The sequence below is a fragment of the Diadema setosum genome, chromosome 14 (assembly GCF_964275005.1).
Source record: "Diadema setosum chromosome 14, eeDiaSeto1, whole genome shotgun sequence".
Classification (NCBI taxonomy): domain Eukaryota; kingdom Metazoa; phylum Echinodermata; class Echinoidea; order Diadematoida; family Diadematidae; genus Diadema; species Diadema setosum.
Genome location: NC_092698.1, coordinates 17,204,224 through 17,228,853, shown reverse-complemented (window position 1 = coordinate 17,228,853; position 24,630 = coordinate 17,204,224). Strand labels below are relative to the sequence as shown.

The 24,630-nt window shown below is 40.3% G+C and overlaps 1 protein-coding gene across 1 annotated transcript; it reads left to right on the top strand.

Annotated features, from left to right (window-relative positions):
* Positions 1–2,434: 2,434 nt before the first annotated feature.
* Positions 2,435–23,481, top strand: LOC140238062 (uncharacterized). Its single transcript, XM_072317985.1, has 9 exons — positions 2,435–2,709; positions 14,858–14,931; positions 15,660–15,826; positions 16,360–16,490; positions 16,912–19,905; positions 20,148–20,251; positions 20,775–20,940; positions 21,423–21,550; positions 22,278–23,481. The coding sequence occupies exons 1-9, from the start codon at positions 2,591–2,593 to the stop codon at positions 22,487–22,489; spliced, it is 4,095 nt and encodes a 1,364-aa protein (XP_072174086.1). The 5' UTR covers positions 2,435–2,590; the 3' UTR covers positions 22,490–23,481.
* Positions 23,482–24,630: the final 1,149 nt, after the last annotated feature.

The window sequence follows — 24,630 nt, the reverse complement described above, 5'->3', positions numbered from 1 at the left end:
AAAGAAAGGCTAGGGAGATCAGGATGACAAAAATAAGTGACTATCTATTAAAAGTAATGAGAATAATAATGGCAAATTTGCCAGAGATGAGACCCGACGATCGACGCATGTTAGATAGAGACAACGAAGTGAAGAGGGTGGAAAAGAATTTAAGCGGATCGTTGAAATCATACTTGTGAGAATAGGAAAAAGAGGAGGCTTTAAAAGACCATGCATTATGAAAACTCAAACGCTTTATAACTTGGCGTACATGGAGTGGAGTGTGGGTAGTCTGACAAAGGAAGTACTAGTCTGACAAAGGGATACCAATGTTCAAACAAAACTAAATTTTGAGAGTATTTAGAAGAGTGGAAACAATTCCAATAAGCAGCGGCTCGCTAGATGATAAAAATAACAATCATCATCATAATCATCATCATTATTATTCTACCATTTTTTCATTGTTATTGTTATAATCATTCTATTATTATTATTATTATCATTATCATTATTACTATTATTATTATTATTATTATTATTATTATTATCATTATTATTATTATTATTATTATTATTATTATTATTATTATTATTGTTATCATTATTATTATTATTGTTACTGTTATCATCATCACCATGATTTTCATTCTTCTTGTTGTTATGACCATACATGACAACTGGTGTGTCATAATCACTTTTGTCTATATATATTTTTATTTGGGGGGGGGGTAGGGGAGGAGAAGGAATGAATCTTTAGATTTCTTTCGCCCACACTGGATGCTTTTAGAGTCAGACTGTCTGTATTATAGGATGGAGCTTGGTAATAAATGGGTCTCACAGGTCAGCGGGTCGCGAAGTGTTCCTTGGATGAGTATTGCGCCGAGTAACTAAAGAAAATAAACAAATCCGACTGCGATCGCTTATCAATAGACTTTTCTCCCATTGTCTTAAGAGGGGATATTTCCTTCTGTCTCAAGTCACAAGGGTTATTTGAGCAGAGAATAAGTTAATCTTTCCCATTTGTCTATCCTCAAGTATCCTGAGTGGTGTATGAAGCAATCGAATAAGCGTGTATAAAGAGATAATAGCCCCAACAGTCTTCATAAGAAACCAAGGGGAAAAAACGTATATAAACAGTCTTCGATTCATATCCCGCCGAAAAGGAAACGAACACACGGAAGTTGGCTAATGGCCCTCTGAATCGAAGATGCGGTATAAATCACTTTCTTCTCTTGGCCTCAGAATATTGAAGCTTCATGTAAGTGCATGTACAGGCCTATCACGAGACAAGCACGTACTCGTCGCACACGCTCTATAATGTGCTGTCTGCTATTATTAACCCGTTGGGGACTATAGTACTGTATTTGTTAGGGCAGGTGTCCGTGGGAGTCGTGCGTTGAAGCAAAATTTGCTGATCTTCAACGGGTTAAAAGCTTAGGGCAACAGGAACTTGACGAAACCATTTAGACATGTGTAGTGGCTTGATTAGATAGCTATTTGGATATGGGTGCTCCAGAATAGTAAACGCCTCGGTCGTTAGACGCAATTGAAAAACTATATTTGGAAATGAATCATAATTTTTGAATGGCAAAACTACGTGTTAGAACGATGCATATCTTAATATACAAAATGAAATAGCAGCAATTGAGTGAGCAATGAAAGCGTACAGTGCACATTCTGAGCTGGCGGCCGGCCACTTCATGATTAAAATTCTGTACGTAAAGCATCTAAAATTGCGCCCTGTTCATTCCTTTTTCTAAATTTAGAGCGGGTGTTAGAGTCAACAAAAGTCAAACAAAAACGAAAACAAAACAACTAGTGGTTACCAGCGACGACAACAAAAAACGAAATAAAGAATTGCCTATGACAATAACAAGCATCAAATCACTCAAAATCTTTATTTACACTCGTACCATATCTACTTAAACAAAATACAGAAATGATGAATAAAGGCAACAAAAAAGTCAAGATGTTCTAATGAAAGTTAGTTTATTTCCTCATCAATCACCACAAGTCCTGGACTCATTTTAGAGTGCAGTGTTTTGGACATGCACTTTCCTTAACTTTGATAAAACCTACTGATTTTCCTTCATCCTTCACTTGAGGACTTGCCAGCCCATATGCGCTGTCATTCATTGAGAAATAAAACAAAACACACACAAAAAAGGAAACGCACTGAAAGCAACGTAAACCAAAGGAACCCCGAGTACTCAGCGTGAATCTTGCGACATAAGCAAGCATAACGAAACAGAAGAAAAAGAAGAAGAAGAAGAAGAAAGATATTAAAGGGTATCACGAAGGAAGAATGACGACATTGGATTGACCGGAACAGTACATATTGAAAGCGGGTTTCTGATTGGCTGGATAACAGATCTCGGCACTGTCTTTCGCGACGCAGTCGATTATTTTCAGGCAACACCACGTTCGATACGAGCTGGGGTCGCAGCAAACGTTGAGTGCGCATGTCCTGTTGTTCTCAGCCAAACAACGAAATCTTGGCCCATTCGCGGGCTAAATGCTTATGTGATCGACATCACTGGAACATCAGCTGTCGTGCTCCATATCCATCAATCTGGATGCATGCTCCTACATCTGTTATCTAGCTCGCACGATGTCGTCCCGTATCACCATGACAACAACGATCTCCCTCTCCATCTTCTGCATAGCCATCATGATTGATGGCGGTCAGTCACAACTTCAGCGCGGCGCCAAAAATGTTTGTGAATACGAGTAAGTACGATAGATTCGTTTCGTTGCTGTACCAAACTCGTAATTGTCCAAGCATTTTCCCCCTTCAAAGCTATATGGACAATATCATGGCCATGATGATAGCATACAGGCCTAGTGAGCACTAAAATGTTATTTCAAAACTTTAAGACTTGCACATCGCATGACCTTCCACAATTCCAGTTTGAAATGGACATTGAAAAGCACATTAAGGTGCAGGGAGTGAATACCTATAGTTTTGGTTTAACCAGGATCTACTTTCGATACAATCAATAATGACCTCTCACAGCCCGAGGTTTGTGCTATACCTTGCGATCCTATCGGTTACGTTTTTACTGAAGTTCTTGACGTATCTAACATGAGAAAATGAAAAGTAAAGAATGTTTTACTTTCACATAAAAATGGAGATGAGCTTTGGTTAAAGTTCCGCACGAAAATTTACAGTGTCCACTTCTTACCGCCGACACATAATTTTGAGGCAGGTTTAGAGCCGACCCGCCGTAAAATCAGTACGTGTGTTGCTCAGCTGACGGATGTAGTTTCTATATAACCTTCATAATATTTTGTAAATGAACGTTTTCGCGTAGTAAGGGACTTGCTTCACTGTTAGAAATTAGCGCATGCCACAACCAACGCAGCATAATACACGTGGACCTTACAGATTGTATGTTCCTCAGCTACCAAGTACAGAGTTGCAGATTAATTGTCTTTTTCACAAAATAAAGAGCGCGCCACAGAATTTCTCACCGACACTGGCCCCGTCGGTATAGATGAAATGGCCGGTCATGTCGTTCAGTCATGGTATGCGCACCATCTGGAACAGACAATGCACTTTTTCGATGACAATAAAATTGGATTTGCGATGTATTTCATCTATTTGGATGAAGACTCATCATGTAAATAAATGTTTGGATCGATTTCATGCAGACGTGAGACAGTATAGACCAATTCGATTTGGGCACTTTTTTTTCATGGTAATTTCTAACGGCGGGCTTGAAGTACGTCCAACAAGAGATAGTTTATGCACTGACAGCAATTAACGCACCTGGCTCATTGCATAGCCCATTGACAGTGTTTTTCTTCTTCTTTGGAAGCCCCCAGTTATGGCCGCCATAAGTTACAGTGCTCTGAAGTCGGATTCATCTATTACAGTGTATTCGGATCCAGCCAATGAGCTGTCCTTGTAAAATTACAAGCAGTCAACGAACCTGTCAATGACAAAAAACAAAACAAAAAACAAACAAACAATTAAAGAAAACCCTCTATGGATTCTAGAAGCATTTGTAAGGGCAAGGTAGATTGAATGTGTCGACTGTTGTATATTGTATATAAAACAAATCAGTACATAACTGAGGAACTATGAATCAGAGCCAAGGGGAAGTGTAAAGAAAGCACTTCCATTGTAAAAGGGAAAAGTCTCGGTGGCAAAAATGATTTTAAAATGTGAGCAAATCACAGGAGGTAAAGGGAGTCTGAGACAAACCTCTGCCTAGCCACGCCTTCTCACAGCGATCACAGAATAGTAGTTAAGAAGGGGGACGGTGAAAAAAAAAAAAAAAAAAGCTTCGCACTGCCATTCATCCATTTTATTCTAGAGACAACAAAACGGCACATGCATTGTAGATCAAACTGCCAAAAGATGGGTAAATAAGACATTATAGCCGTCATTCTTAGGGTCACCTATATCAAAATAAATGATTCTGTCAGTGATTTTAGTGTGTCTTCATATTGTTTCAATTTAGCAGTAGCAGCAGTATTAACAGCAGCAGTGGTAATTTATCATTGGGAATTTATTACACGCTGGTAGTCCGAGGCTGTCATCCCAGTCAAGCACACTGCTTATTAATGACGTACCTCGAAATATGCTAATGTTTGCACGTATATGGCATTATTTCTTTCATGTACCTGTATAAAGATTATCTCTATTATGCCATAAATGAATTTAGTTATCACTAATTTGTCCATATCACAGTTAGATTGTCGTTGATCCATTGCGTTTTTGTTTTGTTTTGTTTTGTTTTTCATTTGTACAAACAGATAAATAAAACAAACTCAACTGAATTAAACTGACCCGAACAACAATTCTGTATTCATCATCCAGCGATCATAAGTTCCAAGGGCAAATTTTGGTTAGGATTCCTCATTAAGATGTCCGGGATGCTAAAAATCATTAACTGGGTGATAAAATGTCCTTTTTTAAAGATCACGCGCTTTAATATGGGCACCGAGTGAATTTGTGTTGTCTTGACGTCTTTAAACAAGAAGGTGATCGAATAGACAGTTTTTGTAAGGTATTACAACCAATGGATGCCTCTTATTCTATAGCCTAGTGACGAAGTATTTATTCATCTGCTCCCTCCCTTTAAGTTCCAAAGGCAGATATTCACTTAGTTGTTGCTAGGTAGGGCAAGTCTGCGGCAAGCTTTGTGGTTGTTAAGGGCAACTTTTGTGAACAAAGCATGCATTTAAAAATCTGCAGCATTACAGAACCTGACTACCGGTATTCAATGGGAGGAAGAGGAAAGGAAGAATTCGTGAATTTGCGTGCACGTTTAAATCCATGTCTTTTTCATTAACTGCTGCATTTTAATGTACTCGAATTCCACACATACTTCAGACACAGAGCAGATGGTTCTCTGATATGACCAGGTGTTTAGGGCGAGTCGTCAGAATTGAACAAACAGGTGACGATTGTCATGTAAATTGGCATCATAGTGGGGAATGTCCCTTGTAAGTTGTAAAATTCATTCAGGGAGGTGTTAGACCCCGTTTACAGTGCGAGGCTCGGCCGCGGCTCGGCCGCGGCCGAGTCCAGCCTCGCTTCAGTGTAAACGCGCAAAAGGCCAAATGCGAGGCCAAAATTGGCCTCGCATTTGGCCTCGCTCTGGAGGTGGTCTCGGCCGCGGCCGAGCCGCGGCCGAGCCCGGCCTTTTCTCAGTGTAAACGCAAACTGGGCCAAATGCGCGGCCAATTTCGCGGCCAATTTTAGTCTGGCTTCCAAACCCTCTGCCTGTATCTTTCGCTATTCAGGATATTAACCCCCTCAACGTCGAAAACCAGTATAGTTTCAGGTGGTTTTGTCCTGCAAAGGATTCTTTCCTTCGGCAAAGGCCTTTGCCCGAACGGCGACTTCGTCGCCACGGAATTCATTTGGCAAAGGGTCTGAAAACCAGACAATACCAAATTGCATTTGTTTACAAGCAGAGCGCCACTACGACAAAATATTGAAAGGTTTGAATCAAAAGCGCGGCCGAGCCCAGCAGTGTAAACGGACAAAATTGCGAGGCTCGGCCGCGCAATTGAGGCCGGGCTCGGCCGCGGCCGAGCCGCGGCCGAGCCCGGCCCCGCACTGTAAACGGGGTCTTACAGAGATGGAGTGGCAACTCTTCGTAATTCATGCAAACACATGTTTGGGTTCAAGGCGTTACAACGGGATGTCTAGCATTCCATTACGCTTTGAAGTCATGTTCGGCACCGCTCTAGTTGCAAGACGAAGTTCGGAGACGAAGAACGCGTTTCACCTTTCGTTGAAGTACAAGCTTTATTTCATCGCAAAATTTTAAATGAAATACTCGAATTGATTTAGGATAGTTTAGGAAAGAATTCAATATTATTAACATGTATTTCTAGTTTCTTTGTAATTCGCAAATCGAAAGGAAATGAAAATTAGGCCCTCTTAAAAACCTATTTTTTTTTTCTATAATGCGCACATTTCCGCATGTTAATTTTCTATCTGTATAATAAGGGATATTTTGATCTTTCAAATAAAGTACTCCGTTAAAGCGTGTTCCAGCGTGTTTTTAAACCATTTGCTGTTAAAATTGTGAGTTTTACACTGCATTTTGATTCGCTGCTCCAATTCAAGGTACACAAATTCATTGTTGCCATCACATTGAAAGAGAGAGCGAATTGCAGTAGGAGCAAATATTTCTAGATGTGAGAGCGCTAGTCCAGATTATTGATGCTCTCTTTTGTCAAAGCACATGGGTAACACCTGTAGTTGAACGCATAACTTCTCGGCGGTGCCGAGCATGACTTCAAAGAGAGCTTTAGTTGCCTCTCCTTCTCTAGCACCTCCCTGGTTCATTTGCCTTCTCACCACGAGACAAAATGCTGTCATAAGTGATTTGCACCCACCCCCCCCCCCACACACTTTTTTTTTCAATGATATTTTATTGATTTCATTCAAATCATTCATAAATCAACCCATTCTGGGTGTACCATGAACATAAAACGGTACAAATGCCATTCAAAACACAAATCCATTTATCAACTTATACTGCCAATCATCCCTCTTCAACATAACAACTCGATTATAAAACAAGCCTACTGACCATTTCTTCACGAGAAAGTATTGACATGTACAAAAAAATATATATATATTTCTTTGACTATACTGAATCATGTTACTCACACTCACAAGGGTATATAAAAAAAGCAACAAAATTTCGGTCTCACACACACACACACACACACACACAACAACAACAACAACAACAACTTTCGGCCACACACACACATACACAAGCACACATAAAATCAAATTAGCATAACATTCACTGTAAATTCATCATCGCTTTTCAAAGAGGAAATTAATTTCGTACACACTTTGAAAACAGTAAAGCTGTTAGTTCAGGCAGACTGCTACCGGTGAGGTGCCAGGTAAAAATGGCAGAGGTAAAAATGGCAGAGGTAAAAATGGCAGAGGTAAAAATGGCAGGGGTAAAAATGGCAGGGGTAAAAATGGCAGGGGTAAAAATGGCAGAGGTAAAAATGGCAGAGGTAAAAATGGCAGGGGTAAAAATGGCAGGGGTAAAAATGGCAGGGGTAAAAATGGCAGGGGTAAAAATGGCAGAGGTAAAAATGGCAGGGGTAAAAATGGCAGGGGTAGAAATGGCAGAGGAAAAAATGGCAGAGGTAAAAATGGCAGAGGTAAAAATGGCAGGGGTAAAAATGGCAGGGGTAAAAATGGCAGGGGTAAAAATGGCAGAGGTAAAAATGGCAGAGGTAAAAATGGCAGGGGTAAAAATGGCAGAGGAAAAAATGGCAGAGGTAATAATGACAGAGGTAAAAATGGCAGAGGTAAAAATGGCAGAGGTAAAAATGGCAGAAGTAAAATGTCAGAAGTAATGAGAGCGATTTCGTCAGATATAAACGTATGAAGAGGTTTTGAATGATAACCTAGCCAGAGCAAACTGTATTTATCGAATTATCAAATCCAAACTGCAGATTTGAAGAATATTGATTGAATTATGTTTTAAAAAGATTAGAGCACTCTCATTATTCTGAGTTTGATTCAAGTGCAGTGGCGTAATCTGTCTGTGTGCAGAGAAATAATAAACCAGCTAAGAGCAAAGTAAGCCTATGGGAAATTATTTTTATTATTTATTATCATTATTATTATTATTATTATTATTATTATTATTATTATTATTATCATTATTATCATTATTATTATTATTATCTATCATTATTAGGGGGTTCCAACAATGCTGCAAAGCCCTTAAACAGTATAATCCTACGTTGTTTCGCCCAATGAAGTTATCACACACACACACACACACACACACACACACACACACGAACCCACTTTTGGTATAAACATATACGCAGATATACATACTCTCACATACACACTCTTACACAAACGAATTCCGCTTACGTCCAGGCTAGTATATTGTCATTATTTTTCATTTTTTGAACTGTTTAGTGTAAAGAAGTGAAGGAGACATAGTCGAAACAAACCGCTAATTTTTCACCTGTTCAATATTATTTTCTCACATTCAGGTTTCGTAGGAGCCTATTTATCTCACAAGGCCTGATCACCACATATGTAATGTAGAAGTAAAAATACAAAACGCAAAAAACAAACTACAGCAGATGTATCGGCAGACATAAGTAAGCTCTTACAAAATATTTTATTACATTGTTCAAGTATCACATGGCGCAAAAACAAATAAGCTCTTGCAAAATATTTTATTACATTGTTCAAGTATCACATGGCGCAAAAACAAATATCTCGAAGTTTAATGAACACTTTGTGGTCACTTTACAAACTTATGCCTATTAAAACTGGAGACGAACTTTAGCAATAAACTGTTCTAGTGAGAGTAAAAACTGATAGTTTGCCATTTAATTTCTTTCAATCATTGTTGAACGAATCCGCAGGAAGAAAAATGTAAATGTTTGATGCCTTTCAAACTTAGCTGTTGCTCAAAAGTCAGATTCCATTATGTTATCAATATGGTGTGTTGCTAAAGAATGGTAGATTCAGCCACCGAAAATAACGTTGTTCCCTCGTTATACAACAACAGTAAGAAAATCCAATCCAATCCCATCCAGGTAGATTGAAATCACCGCCTATGACGTACCATACGATCGCGATTCAATTTACACAGGGATCGCTGTAAAGCTCTGCAAGACTCTCTTTACATGTGCCGCGGGGAGAAATGTAACACTGCCCTATTTCCGATTAAATTTCTCCCAGTGGTAACAGAAACAGTAAAAGATCCCTGCCAATTTTTCATACCTGCATGTCTGTTGTCAAGCAATTTTATTTTCAGAAGTTTGCACACTTTTTAAAATACTTATTAACATAGTATAGGACCTACCAGATCTAAAGTAAGTTTGATATTTTACTGACAAGATACCTGTAGAGCTGTATAGTGGTTAATATGTCCATTTTCAGGTGTACCGAGGCTCATCTTTTTACTGATATAATTACATTGTTGACTGGCCGAGCATTTTTCAAGTTACATGAGTGTCCCATATTTCTCCCCGTGTCCCATTTCTCCCCGGTCTCCCCCGTGCTTTATTTCAGGAGAAGGCACGAAAAGCGCGTATTGCGAGAAAGGTGTCAGAAACATGAAGAAAAAAAAAAATCTCTGTCACTTTTACCTCGTCCTCTTGCATTTCAACGACTAAATTCTTATCAATGGCATCTTTATCTTTAGCATTTTGACCACCGACATTTCGACCACTGACAACTTTACCGCTGACATTTTTACCACATAATTATTTACCTCTGCCATTTTTACCGCTGCCATTTTTACCTCTGCCATTTTTACCTCTGCCATTTTTACCCTTGCCATTTTTACCTCTGCCATTTTTACCCCTGTCATTTTTACCCCTGCCATTTTTGCCTCTGCCATTTTTACCTCTGCCATTTTTACCCCTGCCATTTTTACCCCTGCCATTTTTACCCCTGCCATTTTTACCTCTGCCATTTTTACCCCTGCCATTTTTACCCCTGCCATTTTTACCCCTGGCATTTTTACCTCTGCCATTTTTACCCCTGGCATTTTTACCTCTGCCATTTTTACCTCTGCCATTTTTACCCCTGCCATTTTTACCTCTGCCATTTTTACCTCTGCCATTTTTACCTCTGCCATTATTACCTCTGCCATTTTTACCTCTGCCATTTTTACCCCTGCCATTTTTACCTCTGCCATTTTTACACCGAACCACCGGTGAACATCAGATCGCCGTAAATTATTGTATGAATTGGCTACTATGATATTGATACAATGAAATTTTAGATGACAATATTGGATCGGTCCATGATTGTTGCCTTATAAAATAGTAAATATTCAAGCCAACAGATTAAGTTTGCATGGACAAATTTCTTTGCTTTTAATTTGACATTCGCAGAGACTCCAACCCCCAATTCTCCCGCCTGAAACCCCTAGCAAACGGGGACTCCAAGTTGACGTGCGCGAAGCGCGAAGTTTCTTTCGGCCGGGGTCCAGGGCCCGCTTAAGGGCTCTGGAAGAGATGCTCTCTCGTGCTATCTAGGGCTTATTTTTCAACATACGATGGCAATAAGTAAGAAATCCTTTCCAATGGGAGATACAGAGCCGGGGGGGGGGGGGTGGGAGAAATTAAAACTCAAGCGGGAGAACGGGAGATTTTGCAAAAATGGGCTTTCGGCGGGAGATCTTCCGTCGAAAGCGGGAGAGTTGGAGTCTCTGCATTCGTGTATTTTGAATAAAACGTGATCAGTATTTTAGTTATCCACTTCATGGCATTACTGTCATGTCGATCGAGGTGTATGAGGAGGAGGAATTGTCAAGAAATTATGATAAGCTCCTAACTCGTCAACAGGGTAAAATGCGGGCTGCCAGCATCTTCCAGTTTAGTGCTGTATGGAACAACGGGACTACAGTATTCGTCGGTGCTGAGATGTAGAATGCAGGATTTTGCTAGCAAAGTAATTACTCGAGTTATCGGGGTCCTTGGAGTCGTCTTTGATAGTGAACTCACGTGCATTCACACACAGCCATGACTCGTGGTACTGTCGTCTGCAAAGCGTTCGCTCTGCGGACATCTGTTTCGCGCGCAGCAGCTGTGCGGTCCTCAATAATCATGATAATACGCTTTTCGCCGAGTCGGGAGTTTGATTTGTACATTTGGTTATGTCCTCGCCCCATGGTCAACTCGTTTCTCGTTTCCAGCATCGTATCTGATTAGTCCGCTCCAAGGCGATTTGGTTCGCACCGAATTGGTGGAAAGCAACCAAGAAAGCTACGCAAAATTTCACTCACGCGGGTTTAAACGGGATATGTGATCTGTTTTCATCCCGTGTTATAGACCACACTAGTTGTTTTCTACTGTGTACATTATTTTTGTGTGGAGATGTGCTAAATCAGCGTTATTTACTCCATTAATATCACACCACTATATTCCTGCTTCAATACATCACTTAGCTCCTCTGAAGTCCAATATGTCTATAATTAGTGACACGTTATGTTTGTTTGACACTACTATTTTCATTGCATCATGAATATCAATCTAACTTTCAATGATTTGATCTTGTTGTTATCATTGATATCCCTTTATCAACATTGTTGTGTTTAATTACTTTCATTGTATGACCTATATACTTTTTTTTTAAAGCTGGGGTCGCGAAAGGGGGTATAGAGGCTGTATACCCCTCACCTTGACTATTAAAAATCAGAAAAACAAGTAACAAGTATATAATTATATATATAAATATATATACGACAAAAACTCACAACTTTCCAAGGAAGGGCGGGGGAGGGGTTACCATTGACTTGACCCCCTCCCATCACACATACATACACACTAAAAAGCCTTTCGCGGCCGCTGCTTAGATTTCAGAACAAACGGCTTTTATCCTATACTGTGTTGTTCCTACTTAGAGCTCAATAATAAGCCAGTTCGGAGTTCCACTTTGCGCATGAGCAGAAACAAGGTCATTCGGACCAACAGGCATGTTGGTTTTTAAATTTACTGGGATAAGCGTCTGTGATGTAATGATTATTCATGTAATCCTTATAAATGCTGCTTGCCAGCACATCCACCTGACAGCAAAAGTGGTATTTGGCAATATCAATAGAAAGAGATTGTCAATACATTCAATGCAAAATAATGATATGGATGCTTTCTCAAGTGTGAATTGACAGATCATTCTGCTCATCTGGTCTACACAAGTTTATTCTTTGTTTGAACAGGGTTGGTGAATCCCATAAATTGTTACGTAAAGATTATGCATTATGTCGCTCTGAAAACGAGTGAGGTGCCCCTAACCAACTGAGAAAAAAAGAAGGTCATTCGTACCAATGTGCCCATGAGCTAACTCCGAACTGGCTTATAGTCTGTCCATTGCGTCACGCAATTGCTTCTTCATTGTACAGTCGCGCATCAAGGCCATGCATGATATGTATTGTAATTATTATACACTCTAGCATAGCACATAACTTCCTCCAAGTTAAAACAAGAACAATAATAACACTGCCAGACGTGTCCAGGATTTCGGCATTGGCTGCTTACTCGTAGAGCACCCCTAAGACAACAACAAAACAATAAACCAAATTAAACAAAACGAAGCAGAATTAAACTAAACTGAACAGCATACTAGCATGTAAATTTACCAGAGGCGGGAACATATTTCCCGTGTCGAGACTTGGCGTGGTCACAAAAAGGTTACTGACTCTGTTCAATGAGTCGGATTCAAGAATATCTGTTCTGGAAAGTGATGCTTATTATCTCTCATCCCTTTAAAGAAAATGTTAAATATTTACGCTTTACCAACCACGCAGAGACCCAGGGTTTATTTTCATACGGCAACGCGCCCATATTCCGCCCTGATCTTGGAGAATAAAACGCGGTAAAAAGTCTTTTCAATCTATCATGTGAGTACTTCCGCGCACTTGATCCGCGGTTTCCTAAGTATGTTTGTATGTTTTGTTTTATTTTCTTGTCTGTCTGCTCGCCCATGCAGCCTGGCCCTTTCGGATGTAATGTCTTGGTAATTATTGATTCGCACATCCTTGCTTTTTATTCGCTTTATTCACACCTCGATGATCGAACTCTCACGTAACAATTGGGTTGTTCGAAGTGTCGCCGACCATTACAATGGGTTATTCCAGACTATATAGCTCTTAAGCTAACTCGGACGGTACAGTAACAGTTTAACATTTTTGTCCGAGAGTTTCCCTCATTGACGATTTTCGGTGTTTTTTTTTTCAGTTGAAATGCCATCCTGATTTCACTTTGATAGATAAACTAACAATCTCCCATACTAACCGGTGGAAGTTCTATTGGATTTAGAATCAAATAAGGCCTACATGTAATAAGAAACTTGTCGAATCAAAAGAAACACACACAAAATCATGTTTTCATGGAAAAGTGAAGCAGAGCATAGGTGTATTATCATAATAATATTGGCATGTTTTTCATATCATATGAAATGTCCCACATGTCTGTTTATTCACATCGATTTATTGTTGAGTTCTAATGATATTAAATAATCAAGACTTTCTGAATAAAGGCTGTATTACTGTGATATGTAGAAAAAATACATAATAAAAATACATACAGTTGATATTCTGTCACTGATCTTATTAAAGGTCATACTCTTCTATCCCCCCCCCCTCTCCCCGTCAGTTCCTGGTTAGAAAACATCACCCGATGTAAGCATGAATGGTTCATAGAAACGCGATCGGATTCCGTGACTATGTCAGGAGATGCGCGTCATTCCACACGGTTGGCTCTCTCGGACCAACACCTGCCGTCATCGTGAACTGAAAGCCGCAAACCGACATGACCCCATGCATCCCCTTTTTGTATTTTTGTTATGATTCCTTACTGACGTGTGACATATTTCTGTGGAGGAAGAAAAAGAGCCATGTTGTGAAAGGCGTGTTAAAAATCTACATTTTTTTTTAGTTGTTCATGGTTGTCTGTTTTTTTAATTGTTCATGGTTGTCAAGATGAAATGACAGGAGAACCAATTAGATTCACAAAGTCACGTCAACCGATGTAAACATCAGACGGAATTATGGTCAACTTGAATACAAATGGAGGAGATTTAAAAAAAATCTCTTGACAGGTTCAGTCGGATCTCCAGGTTCATCCACCTGTATTCACCTGTATAGATGGTGATCTGTTTGTATAATTATGATTCTGCAGCGTTATATATGTTCAAGTTTATGATCACACATTAATAACGAACCTGAAGCCCTGTTTTTACAGACCTTATTATCGCGGCAACGTCTCGACAACGTCCGATGAACACAATTCCTCGCATCGGACAATAAAATGGCAGGAGATTACAAAAGCAAAAAGCAAAAGTTAGCGCTATACCGTCCCAGCAACATTTTGCGGGGACCGTTTTAGCAAGTAGAGTTAAAAAAACGATTACCTGGACGCTACCCGGACGTTGTCGCGGCACCTCTAGTTAGAAAGGCTCTGTTAAAACGGGGCTTTAGAAAAACAATGTATATGCAAGCCCCACGACTTGATCCTAGCTGACCAGATAATTCAAAGTTGACGACTTAAATTGCATGCATTCCAACCTTTTTAACATTTCACGTTTGTTTAATTTATGACATGTTGATGAATCATTTGAAAACAAATGTGCCAGAAGTAATAATTGTGTGGGAGTCTTTGTGTGCGTTGAATAACAGTTATATTTCGCAGTGTGAGTGTGTGCGTGTGTGTCTGCGCTCTATTGTTCAATTAACAGTGTTTTATTGATTAATCAAACGATCAGAGAACAACAATAAGAGTTATTCGATTTGAAGAGAGGCTCTTCTAATTCTTGTGATGATGATGATGATGGTGATGACACTTCGCGTTGCTATGACTACGAAAAAAAAAAAGTCTCTGAACCATTCTCGTTGAACAGGAATCCTGACGGCTCAACCACTCTAGACTGTTGTGCAGGCTGGCTGCTGCAGGGTGACAACCGCTGCACCAAAAGTAAGAGCACATGATTATTACCTTCTCCTTTTGCAAGTATTTTTTACATTTTGTTTAAAGCACATTATAGAAATTTTGATTGCAGAAGTAGGATGGAAACTAACACAGTCACTCAGAAGGATCAATTTTTCTTTTTGATGATGATGATAATAATAACAATAACTGCATTTATGATGATGATGATAATAACAATAATGATAATAACAACATTCTTACACTACAAAAATGATAAGAGTGTTTCATTCATTGTTTTTTTTTTTTTTTTTGATCGCTTGTCCCAATATCAAACGATCCTTCGTAATGTCGAGTTGCAGTAGGGCAGATTAGATATAATTTCGTACATAAATTTCGAGAAGCTAGTGAGAATGTTTGATAAAATTAATCAATAATATTCTCCAAGCCTTTTCCAATCAAGCACAGCTTCATTTACATTCCCTTGTTCTGTCTGATTGTCTCTTGTGTGCCAACAACATGAAATGTGGTATCTCAAATAATTAATTTTTTTTCTTTTATAAACAATTTTCTATTGGATATGGTTACACACTAGTACTATACTGTGTAAAACTGGTGTAATGGTTATCTGTTACATGTATGCGTAGCGTTATAAAACTATACCTTGAAACAAAAATACTGACATGAACTCAGTGAAAACGAAATGGCCCATTCTTTTAAAATTGGATATTCCTCTTTGTCATCTACCTTTTACCTTTTTTTTTTTTTCGTTCTAGAATGTCCCAAAAACACTTGGGGAGTAGGGTGTGCGAATCGCTGTGCATGTCGAAATCGGGGGAAGTGCAACCGGGTCACGGGCTCGTGTGCCTGCACCAAGGGCTGGACGGGAGCGGATTGCACTGAACCATGCAGTAACACCACGTACGGTGTCGGCTGTCGACGGGTGGGTATAATTCTATATTGGCATTTTTCTGATAATTTTGTCAAGAAGAGTGTATTGATTAAAAATGAGCAGGAATAGAATACTGCTGAGATAGAATTGTGCGAGCTTGTTAATTATGATGACTAGCAATGGTATGAACTAAAACCGACCATGCGACTTTGACATTGACAATGATAGTGTGAATCCTGCTCTTGGCCCCAACAGAACAACATACCTAGTCGATGAATGTAGTAAGTATAAACACATAACACGAACTTTAAACCACACATCAGTAAACGTTAATATGTACATCACAGTACAAAATTTGTGATCAGAATTATTGTAACTTAACGTGATTAGTATATGCGCAAGTGCAGCATCAAGAAGGGTAAAATTCAGTGAAGTTTTTTTTTTTTCCATCGACTTAGAAATCAACAACAATACAGCTATTTTGAACTAGTGTTTCAAAAAGAAACAACAACGGTTACAACTCCAGCAGCGAAAACAAAAATGCACACTATCTGCTTTCTCCTTACTAATTTGCTCATTTATAGCGATGTGCCTGCGAAAATGGTGCCTCCTGTAATCGCTTCAACGGTCGATGTTCGTGCACAGCTGGCTGGAGCGGGCGTACGTGTTCTTCTCCGTGCTCCTCCCTGTTTTACGGTCGGGGCTGTTCAAAAAGGTGAGAAAACAACAACAACAACAAAACAAATTGAGACAAGCAGAGGTATATATAGGGAGAATCCAACCATTTTGAGTTTGTATATACTTCGTAGTCTTGTTCAGTTTCTTATTACTTCAGCTACATGCAAGTCATACATGTAGTAATGTCATGGAATTGGCGGAAATAACTTTTCAATATCTTCAGTCTAATACTCCCAACCGATCCTCTAGGTCGTTCTGTGCTTTCCTTAACCTTTTGTACGTTACTTTAGAAAACGTTTTATCAAGGAAACAAATTGCATTGATCCGGAACCCCAAAACTTTCCAACTTCTGAGTTTGTCGGAGAAGATATAAATATTGTTTCTTACACAAGAGAATTCAAGATACATCTATTTAAAGCAAAGAGTAAATCGTTCTTGCAACTCTCTACATCATGCAGATGCCGTTGCCAACACGGGGCAGCGTGTGATCGGTTCAATGGTACCTGCACCTGCCCGGCGGGTTACGCGGGGATATACTGTCAAATTGAGTGTGCGTGTGAGAACAACTCTCCGTGCAGACCGGATGGTTCCTGCGAGTGTGCCGCAGGATTGACAGGAGCCAAATGCGACCAGCCGTGCCCTAGCGGCTCTTACGGTCTCGGCTGCTCGCAGAACTGCAGCTGTGTCAACGGAGGTGTATGCGATCCCATGAATGGGACATGCGCATGTCTGCCCGGCTGGACTGGACGGTCTTGCGAGGATAGATGCAAGGAAGGATACTATGGCGCAGACTGCATGGAAATCTGTCAGTGCGAAAATGGAGGATCTTGCGACCACATCACAGGGTCATGTTCTTGCCCACCGGGATGGTCAGGCAACACTTGTTCCACGAAATGTCCCATTGGACTATTTGGAGTCGAATGTCAAGAAAGTTGTCAATGTTTAAATGGAGCCGAGTGTAATCATGTCGATGGGAGCTGCCTTTGCGATCCTGGATGGCAGGGTAGACGGTGTGAGGCCCCATGTGATACGGGATTCTTCGGAAGTAACTGCAGTGATGAATGTCGATGTGAGCATGGAGGACTCTGCGACGTGAAGAATGGGTCATGCACGTGCCTTGCCGGATGGACGGGCGAAGAATGCGCAGAGAATTGTCCACAAGGGACCTTCGGGGTAGGGTGTACGTCCAATTGCCAGTGTGAAAATGCCCTCTCTTGCGACCCTGTCAGTGGCATCTGTCTCTGTAGTCCGGGATGGATCGGAGCAATGTGTGCCAACAAGTGCCCTCCAGGAACATACGGCGCGCATTGCAACGGAACGTGCCAATGTGAGAACAACGGAAACTGTAGCCACATTGATGGTTCCTGCACATGTACAGAAGGCTTTTCTGGACCGCTTTGCGATTTACGATGTCCAGAAGGATATTTTGGACTGAACTGTCAAGAGGAGTGCGAGTGTAGAAACGGAGGATTGTGTCATCACGTTGACGGCTCATGCGCTTGTTCTCCGGGTTGGGTGGGTACAAACTGTGAGAATCCATGTGCCAAAGGGGTCTATGGCGTCGGCTGCCTGGAGGAATGCCGGTGTCAAAATGGCGCCACGTGTAATATGGTCGACGGTGCATGTACGTGCCAACCGGGCTGGACGGGTGAAGTCTGTTCGGAGCCGTGTCTCAATGGTTACTTTGGAGAAGACTGTCTGAATAGATGTGCGTGTGCAAATGACGCCTCTTGCAATCCTGTCAATGGATCGTGTCAGTGCACGCCGGGATGGATGGGGCCCACATGTAATGAACAGTGCACGACTGACTTCTATGGTGAGAATTGCGTCTCCCCTTGTGAATGCAAAAACAACGCCAGCTGCAATCACGTCAACGGTACCTGCACGTGCCAACCAGGCTATTTGGGCGTATTATGTGACACGAGTTGTTCTCCAGGATTTTTCGGCGATCAGTGCGCGTACCATTGCCAGTGTCGTAATGACGGTATGTGCAATCCTGAGACAGGAGATTGCACATGCACTGCTGGGTGGATAGGTAGTACTTGCGAGCAGGAGTGTCCACACGGTCTGTTTGGTCTCGGGTGCCTTAAGCAGTGCCAGTGTCAAAATGGTGCGAGCTGCAGTCGTTTTGATGGCGCTTGCATGTGCGGACCTGGCTGGCAGGGCGATCTCTGCACCGAAGTCTGTCCTGCAGGGATGTTCGGTTTGGACTGTGCACAGAACTGCCTATGTCAGCATAGTGCTGTGTGCGATGCTGTCGACGGTTCCTGCCTCTGTCAACCAGGATGGCAAGGGACGTTTTGCCAGTTCCCCTGTGATGAGGGCTTTTATGGGAATGATTGCAATATGTCCTGCACGTGTCAAAATGGGGCTTTGTGTGATGTCACGAACGGTAGCTGCAATTGTCTTTCAGGGTGGATGGGTATTTCTTGCGAAGCTCCTTGTAGTGACGGTTTCTTTGGAGAACGCTGCAGTGAAGAGTGTATTTGTGAAAACGGCGCAGAATGCAACCACATTAACGGCTCATGCACTTGCACTCCTGGATGGCTTGGCGTTTTCTGTTCCGAAACGTGTCCAGAAGGATTCTATGGTGTGGACTGTCAAACTCGCTGCTCTTGTAATAATGGAGCGGAATGTCATCACGTTCATGGATGCGTATGTCGACCTGGCTGGGAAGGGACGCGCTGTGACCTCCCCTGCCTTGGAAACACGTTTGGGGATAATTGTTCCCACGTGTGTGACTGTCAAAACGGGGGTAGGTGTCACCACATTCACGGTTGCCTCTGCACACCTGGCTGGGTAGGCTCGAGTTGCAATGTACAATGCCCTGAAGGGAGCTACGGAGAAAGCTGTTCCAGTGAATGCAGTAGATGCACAAACAGCGTATCCTGTCATCACGTGGAAGGGTGCATTTGCAAAGCAGGATGGACTGGGTCCAACTGCTTAGAGAGGTGCCCCAAAGGATGGTTCGGCGTGAACTGCTCCAGTGAATGCAATTGTCACTCGAATGGGAGGTGCGACCCAGAGGTTGGGTGTGTGTGCGACAGGGGATGGCAAGGAGCACAGTGCGATGCCCCGTGTGCAAATGACACTTACGGAGACAACTGTTCCGCCGTTTGCGAGTGCACGGATCATGGTGTGTGCCACCACGTCGACGGTTGCGTTTGCGCCGTTGGTTGGACGAACTCCCGTTGCGAACAGCCATGTGAGAATGATACGTATGGACCAGACTGCGCTCAAACTTGTAGTTGCCTGAATGGTGGCAAGTGTGACCACGTCGTCGGGTGTGTTGACTGTGAAGCCGGGTGGATGGGCGTGCACTGCAGCCAACCATGTCCCGATGATACCTACGGAATCGAATGTTCAGGGGTTTGTCCACTGTGTGCCAATGGGGCCAGGTGTCATCCTGCCTTTGGGATCTGTCTTTGCACACCCGGATTTACAGGAGAAAGGTAGATATCTTGTATCATTCTTTGTTCACTGATTTGTAGTCATGACATTAAGATTGCTGTGATATTGTTTTACACGTGTTGTTATACCTTGTAGTATGCTAGGAGACATCATTTCAATGGTTAAGATCATCGATTTGTAGTGACAACATAAACTTGTTCTTAATTTCAAAAGGAAAACAGAAGTGTAAGGTATTGCAAATTTCAGCATACTTGTTTTAACTTTTCTCATCCTTCTCGTTCAGGTGTGAGGATACCTGCAAAGCTGGATACTTTGGGCAAAATTGCAGTCAACCCTGTCAATGCATAATGCATGATATTTGTGACTCAGTTACCGGAGGGTGTCAAGGTAATGTATATCGTTCTAATCGTATTACGAGGTTTCGAATTACGAGGACTTTTGCAAAGGTGTTCAACTTAAATGCATGTCACATAGTTATGAAACAACATATTTACATGGAATGTACGCAATGTACGTGCATATCACTTTCTAGTTCGTGCAGAATGTAATGAAAAAGAAAATAACTTAATTACGTCCACATCAGGAATAATTTGATTTGGCCAGAGGTACTGTCATAAACCCATTTTCTTTGTCTGAATAATATCATGGAATGCTTATCTTGCCGGTCATATCATTATACAAATGCTTTCTGTTTCTTTGAAAAGAAAACCCTTATCATTATTTGTTGAGAGGCAATAACTGTGCCAGTGAGCAGCAGTAAAGAATGAACAGTATGAGGTATGGATTCTTGAAAAGAAGAAAAAAAATGATCTTAATTATGATGCTTTATATAAACTTATGTCCTCTTCTAATTTGGAAGTGCAGAGGGCGGTTAGCCTTTCGATTCAATTAACAATTAAACCTTCGTCAGATCTCGAAGTGGCAGCGGTGGAGAAGCCAAAGACCAAGGCCGAGTTGGACATCGCAGTTGTGGTTGGTTCTGTGATAGGCAGCGTCATTCTTGCCCTCACTCTGGTCTTGCTCCTCATATACGGGGTCAAAGGTATCCGGACGCTGCCACAGCAAGCGACCTACAGGTGGGTGCCAAGAAATGGACTTGTATGAAGGAATTGTGAATTTAATAGTGTGAATGGAGTAGGCCCTACGTGTGATAATCTGCAGCCAGATCACAAATTTTTCTGTCGAATTTTCACAAGCATTCTATGTAAACTCCATCACTCACAAATGCAGTTATATAACAATATATATATATATATATATATATATACATATACATATACATATATATGTGTGTGTGTGCGTGTGAGTGTGTGTGTGTCGTTATATACATGTATATGTATCTATAGAGCTACGTCCGAATCAAATTTGATATTTTTCACCTTATTCATTATGCTTCACAATGAAACACGGCGTACATATATGTTTCGGTCAGGATCGATCTCTCGCAGTTTACTATATAGATGTAATATACATCACATGATGTTATATGAAAGCATCTTAGATTGATGTGTGACTTTATTATTATCATGTTTGACAATTGTGTTATCCTTGTTTCCAGCGTGCCAAAGGCAACTGCGGCTCGCAAAGTCGGTCGCGACGACGACGACGACGACGAGAATAGTGATGACGTGAGCACTCTCAAGCTTTGTAAGGAACCAAAAGAGATCAACCACAATCAGAATGGTGGTAAGTCTGTGTGTGTGTGTGTGTGTGCGCGCGCGCGCGCGCGGACTTTGTGAAATTTTAGTTTACTGCAGGCCTTCATGTCATACTGTTCTTTCACTTGTCTATTTTCTGTGCGATTGAACAGAAGTTTTTCGGTTTAATCACGTTGATCAAGGTGAATATTTTGCATTCATTACATTGTGAAAATTATGGTGACATCAAACGAAATTCGAATAAAAATATCATCAAAAAGTGTGTGTGTGTGTGTGTGTGTGTGTGTGTATGTGCGTGTGCGTTTATCGTCGTGCATACATAACTACAGCCAATCCAATGTTGACCCTGGGTCAGTCGATGCCATCGAAAGTGACATAACGTGCGAATGATTTACATAATAACATTAAAGTGCACACACACTCTCTTTCCCTCTGTGACTTCGATGTGTGGCTGCAATCGGCATCTTCTTGGCAAAGTAAAGAGCACTTATGCACTTCAAACCACTTTGGAGAACTAACGTCAGTGCTCAAACCTTAATAATTTTATATGCTTATATTTACTATGTTTCACTGGGTGCAAAGGTAGATATTTATGGGTGGTGTTTGTAAGTCCAAATTTATTGTTATTGCAATAATGCCAAAAATTTCGCTTGCCCCTTTGTTGATTAAATTTCATTTTTTTTTGTTTTTTTTTTTTGGTAATCTAACTGTGTCCTCCCCCTTCTCTGTGTTCTGTTGTCCATTTGTCTTATAAGATCTGACATCTGACATGCGGACGTCCACGACAACTCAGCCGAATTTATCGCCCTCTATCGACGACTCGTCACTAGAAGACGAAAATGGCGAATGTGACAAGGAAGTCCTTATCGCGACTGAGGGAGGTCCGGAAAATGAATGTGCGGACGGGGAAAACTGCGTTGTAAACGTTAATGACGATGAAGTGAAGGAGAAAGAATCTAGCTTATAGATACGAAGACTTTTGTTTTGTTTTGTAGAATATGTTAAGAAATTAACGTATACCACAGACGAATAACAATTATGTGATAAGCTACATACTGTACATGTAGTAGATTTATTTGTTTGATTGTTTGTTTTTTTGGACTGTGGCTAATATCATTTCGATCGTTTGACGTATGACAGGGTTGATAGCCTTTAAAGAGCTGCAATCCTAGATACAAGTGATTAAAAGTCGTACTTGTCTTTCATGATTAATTGACAGCAATAACAAGACACAACAAAGGGGCAGGATGTTACCGAAAGACCAAAGACGGCTGCTTAGTATGATTGCGAGGATAGTGTATGTATAATGCATTCAAAGATCTCTCAAAATGGTATTTATATAAAGTGTACTCGAATGGAATTTTGAGCAGCTTTTGCCTTGTCTTCCATTTCGTTTTGGCATACTGAATGGATTCGTCAGTTTTCAGATACAGATACATAACTTTATACTCCCATCCACAGCAAGCACTCATATCAAATTGGTGATTATATTTCCACTCGTCGATTTCTCTTCTCGGATGGTCAGTGTAAGCAGGCGTGATACAATTAACTTCTGCTTGGTGTATATATAAATAATGTCCACGAAGAACATGGTATCCTTGCTCTTGCAAAGAGCGTGAAACTTGAAAAATCTTGAAAACTGATGCTAATGGATGCGATATTTAGCTTAGCTGAAGTGTTATTTTGAAGCTTACTTAATTTACAAAGTACAACGTACACGTATGATTTAATCATCAATCGAATACGGCTTCAGACTGTAGCAACATACAATATGAGAATTTATTGAAGAAAATAGAAATATTATGTAAATAGCTGCCAGTATGCCGAAGAAATATTCCGGTATCGGCACGCGATTTTTGTCGTGAACATTAATTGTTTGATAGCAAGAGTAAACGTGAAGGACGTGTGATGGAAACGCCTTTGTTGTGCATTCCCAATTGTGAACGTGTCAACAATTAAATGCAGATGCCACCAACTTACAGTATACAATTGTAGTTGAAGAAAATAGTGACGCTATTTGAAGCTATGATATCAATATTTTACACACCTGAAATAAGTGAATTTACGACAACACCCACAGGGAGACAACAACGGCCGACAAAAATAAACAAACAAACAAACAAACAAACAAACAAACAAAAACAAAAACAAAAAACAAAAGCAAGAACTCTCCAAGACAGTCACATGTCACAGCTGCATTGTGTGTGTTGGCATCTACGCATCGAAATTTATCATTCCGAGTGATGACCATAACTATGCAATACCATATCGCTGGCATTTTGAGCTGGTGAGCCTTATTCCCTCGTGCGGCTAGGTCGATGAAGTGGGAGAGTGAGTTTCAATATTGATAGTATGTATGTATGTATATTATCTACATATATGCATACATGTATATATATATATATATATATATATATATATATATAATTATATATATATATATATATACACGTATACACTGTATACATACATAGGCCTACATATAACAAAATACTTCTGTGCATTACAGATGTCTCGACATTAGCTGTGGCCTGGGACCAATGTCGTCCCACCACATTGGGCACTTGAGATTCACAATGGAATGTTTTCTTTTATTTCGGGCAACCAGAATGTCAAATTTAGATATTTTAGTTGCCCGATCGAATGCCCATCAGAGAAAAAAAGAAAAGTTATAGTTTCGAGCCCTATATATATATTATATATATATTTATATATATAAAATTATATATATATCATGTATATATATATATACACACATATATATATGTATATATATAATTATATAAATATATATATATATATATATATATATATATATATACACACTCTAAAAACGCAAATGTTGAATCAACATTTAAAAGGGCCGAGGAGTGACGGCATTTTTTGAAGTGTTGCATCCAACTTTTAAAATAACATTTTAAATGTTGAATCTAGCAGGAAAACCAACACTTTGAAAATGTTGTCACTCCTCGGCCCTTTTAAATGCTAATTCAACATTTGTGTTTTTAGAGTGTATATATATATATATATATATATATATATATATATATATATATATATATATATATATATATATATACCTATATATATATATATATATGTATGTGT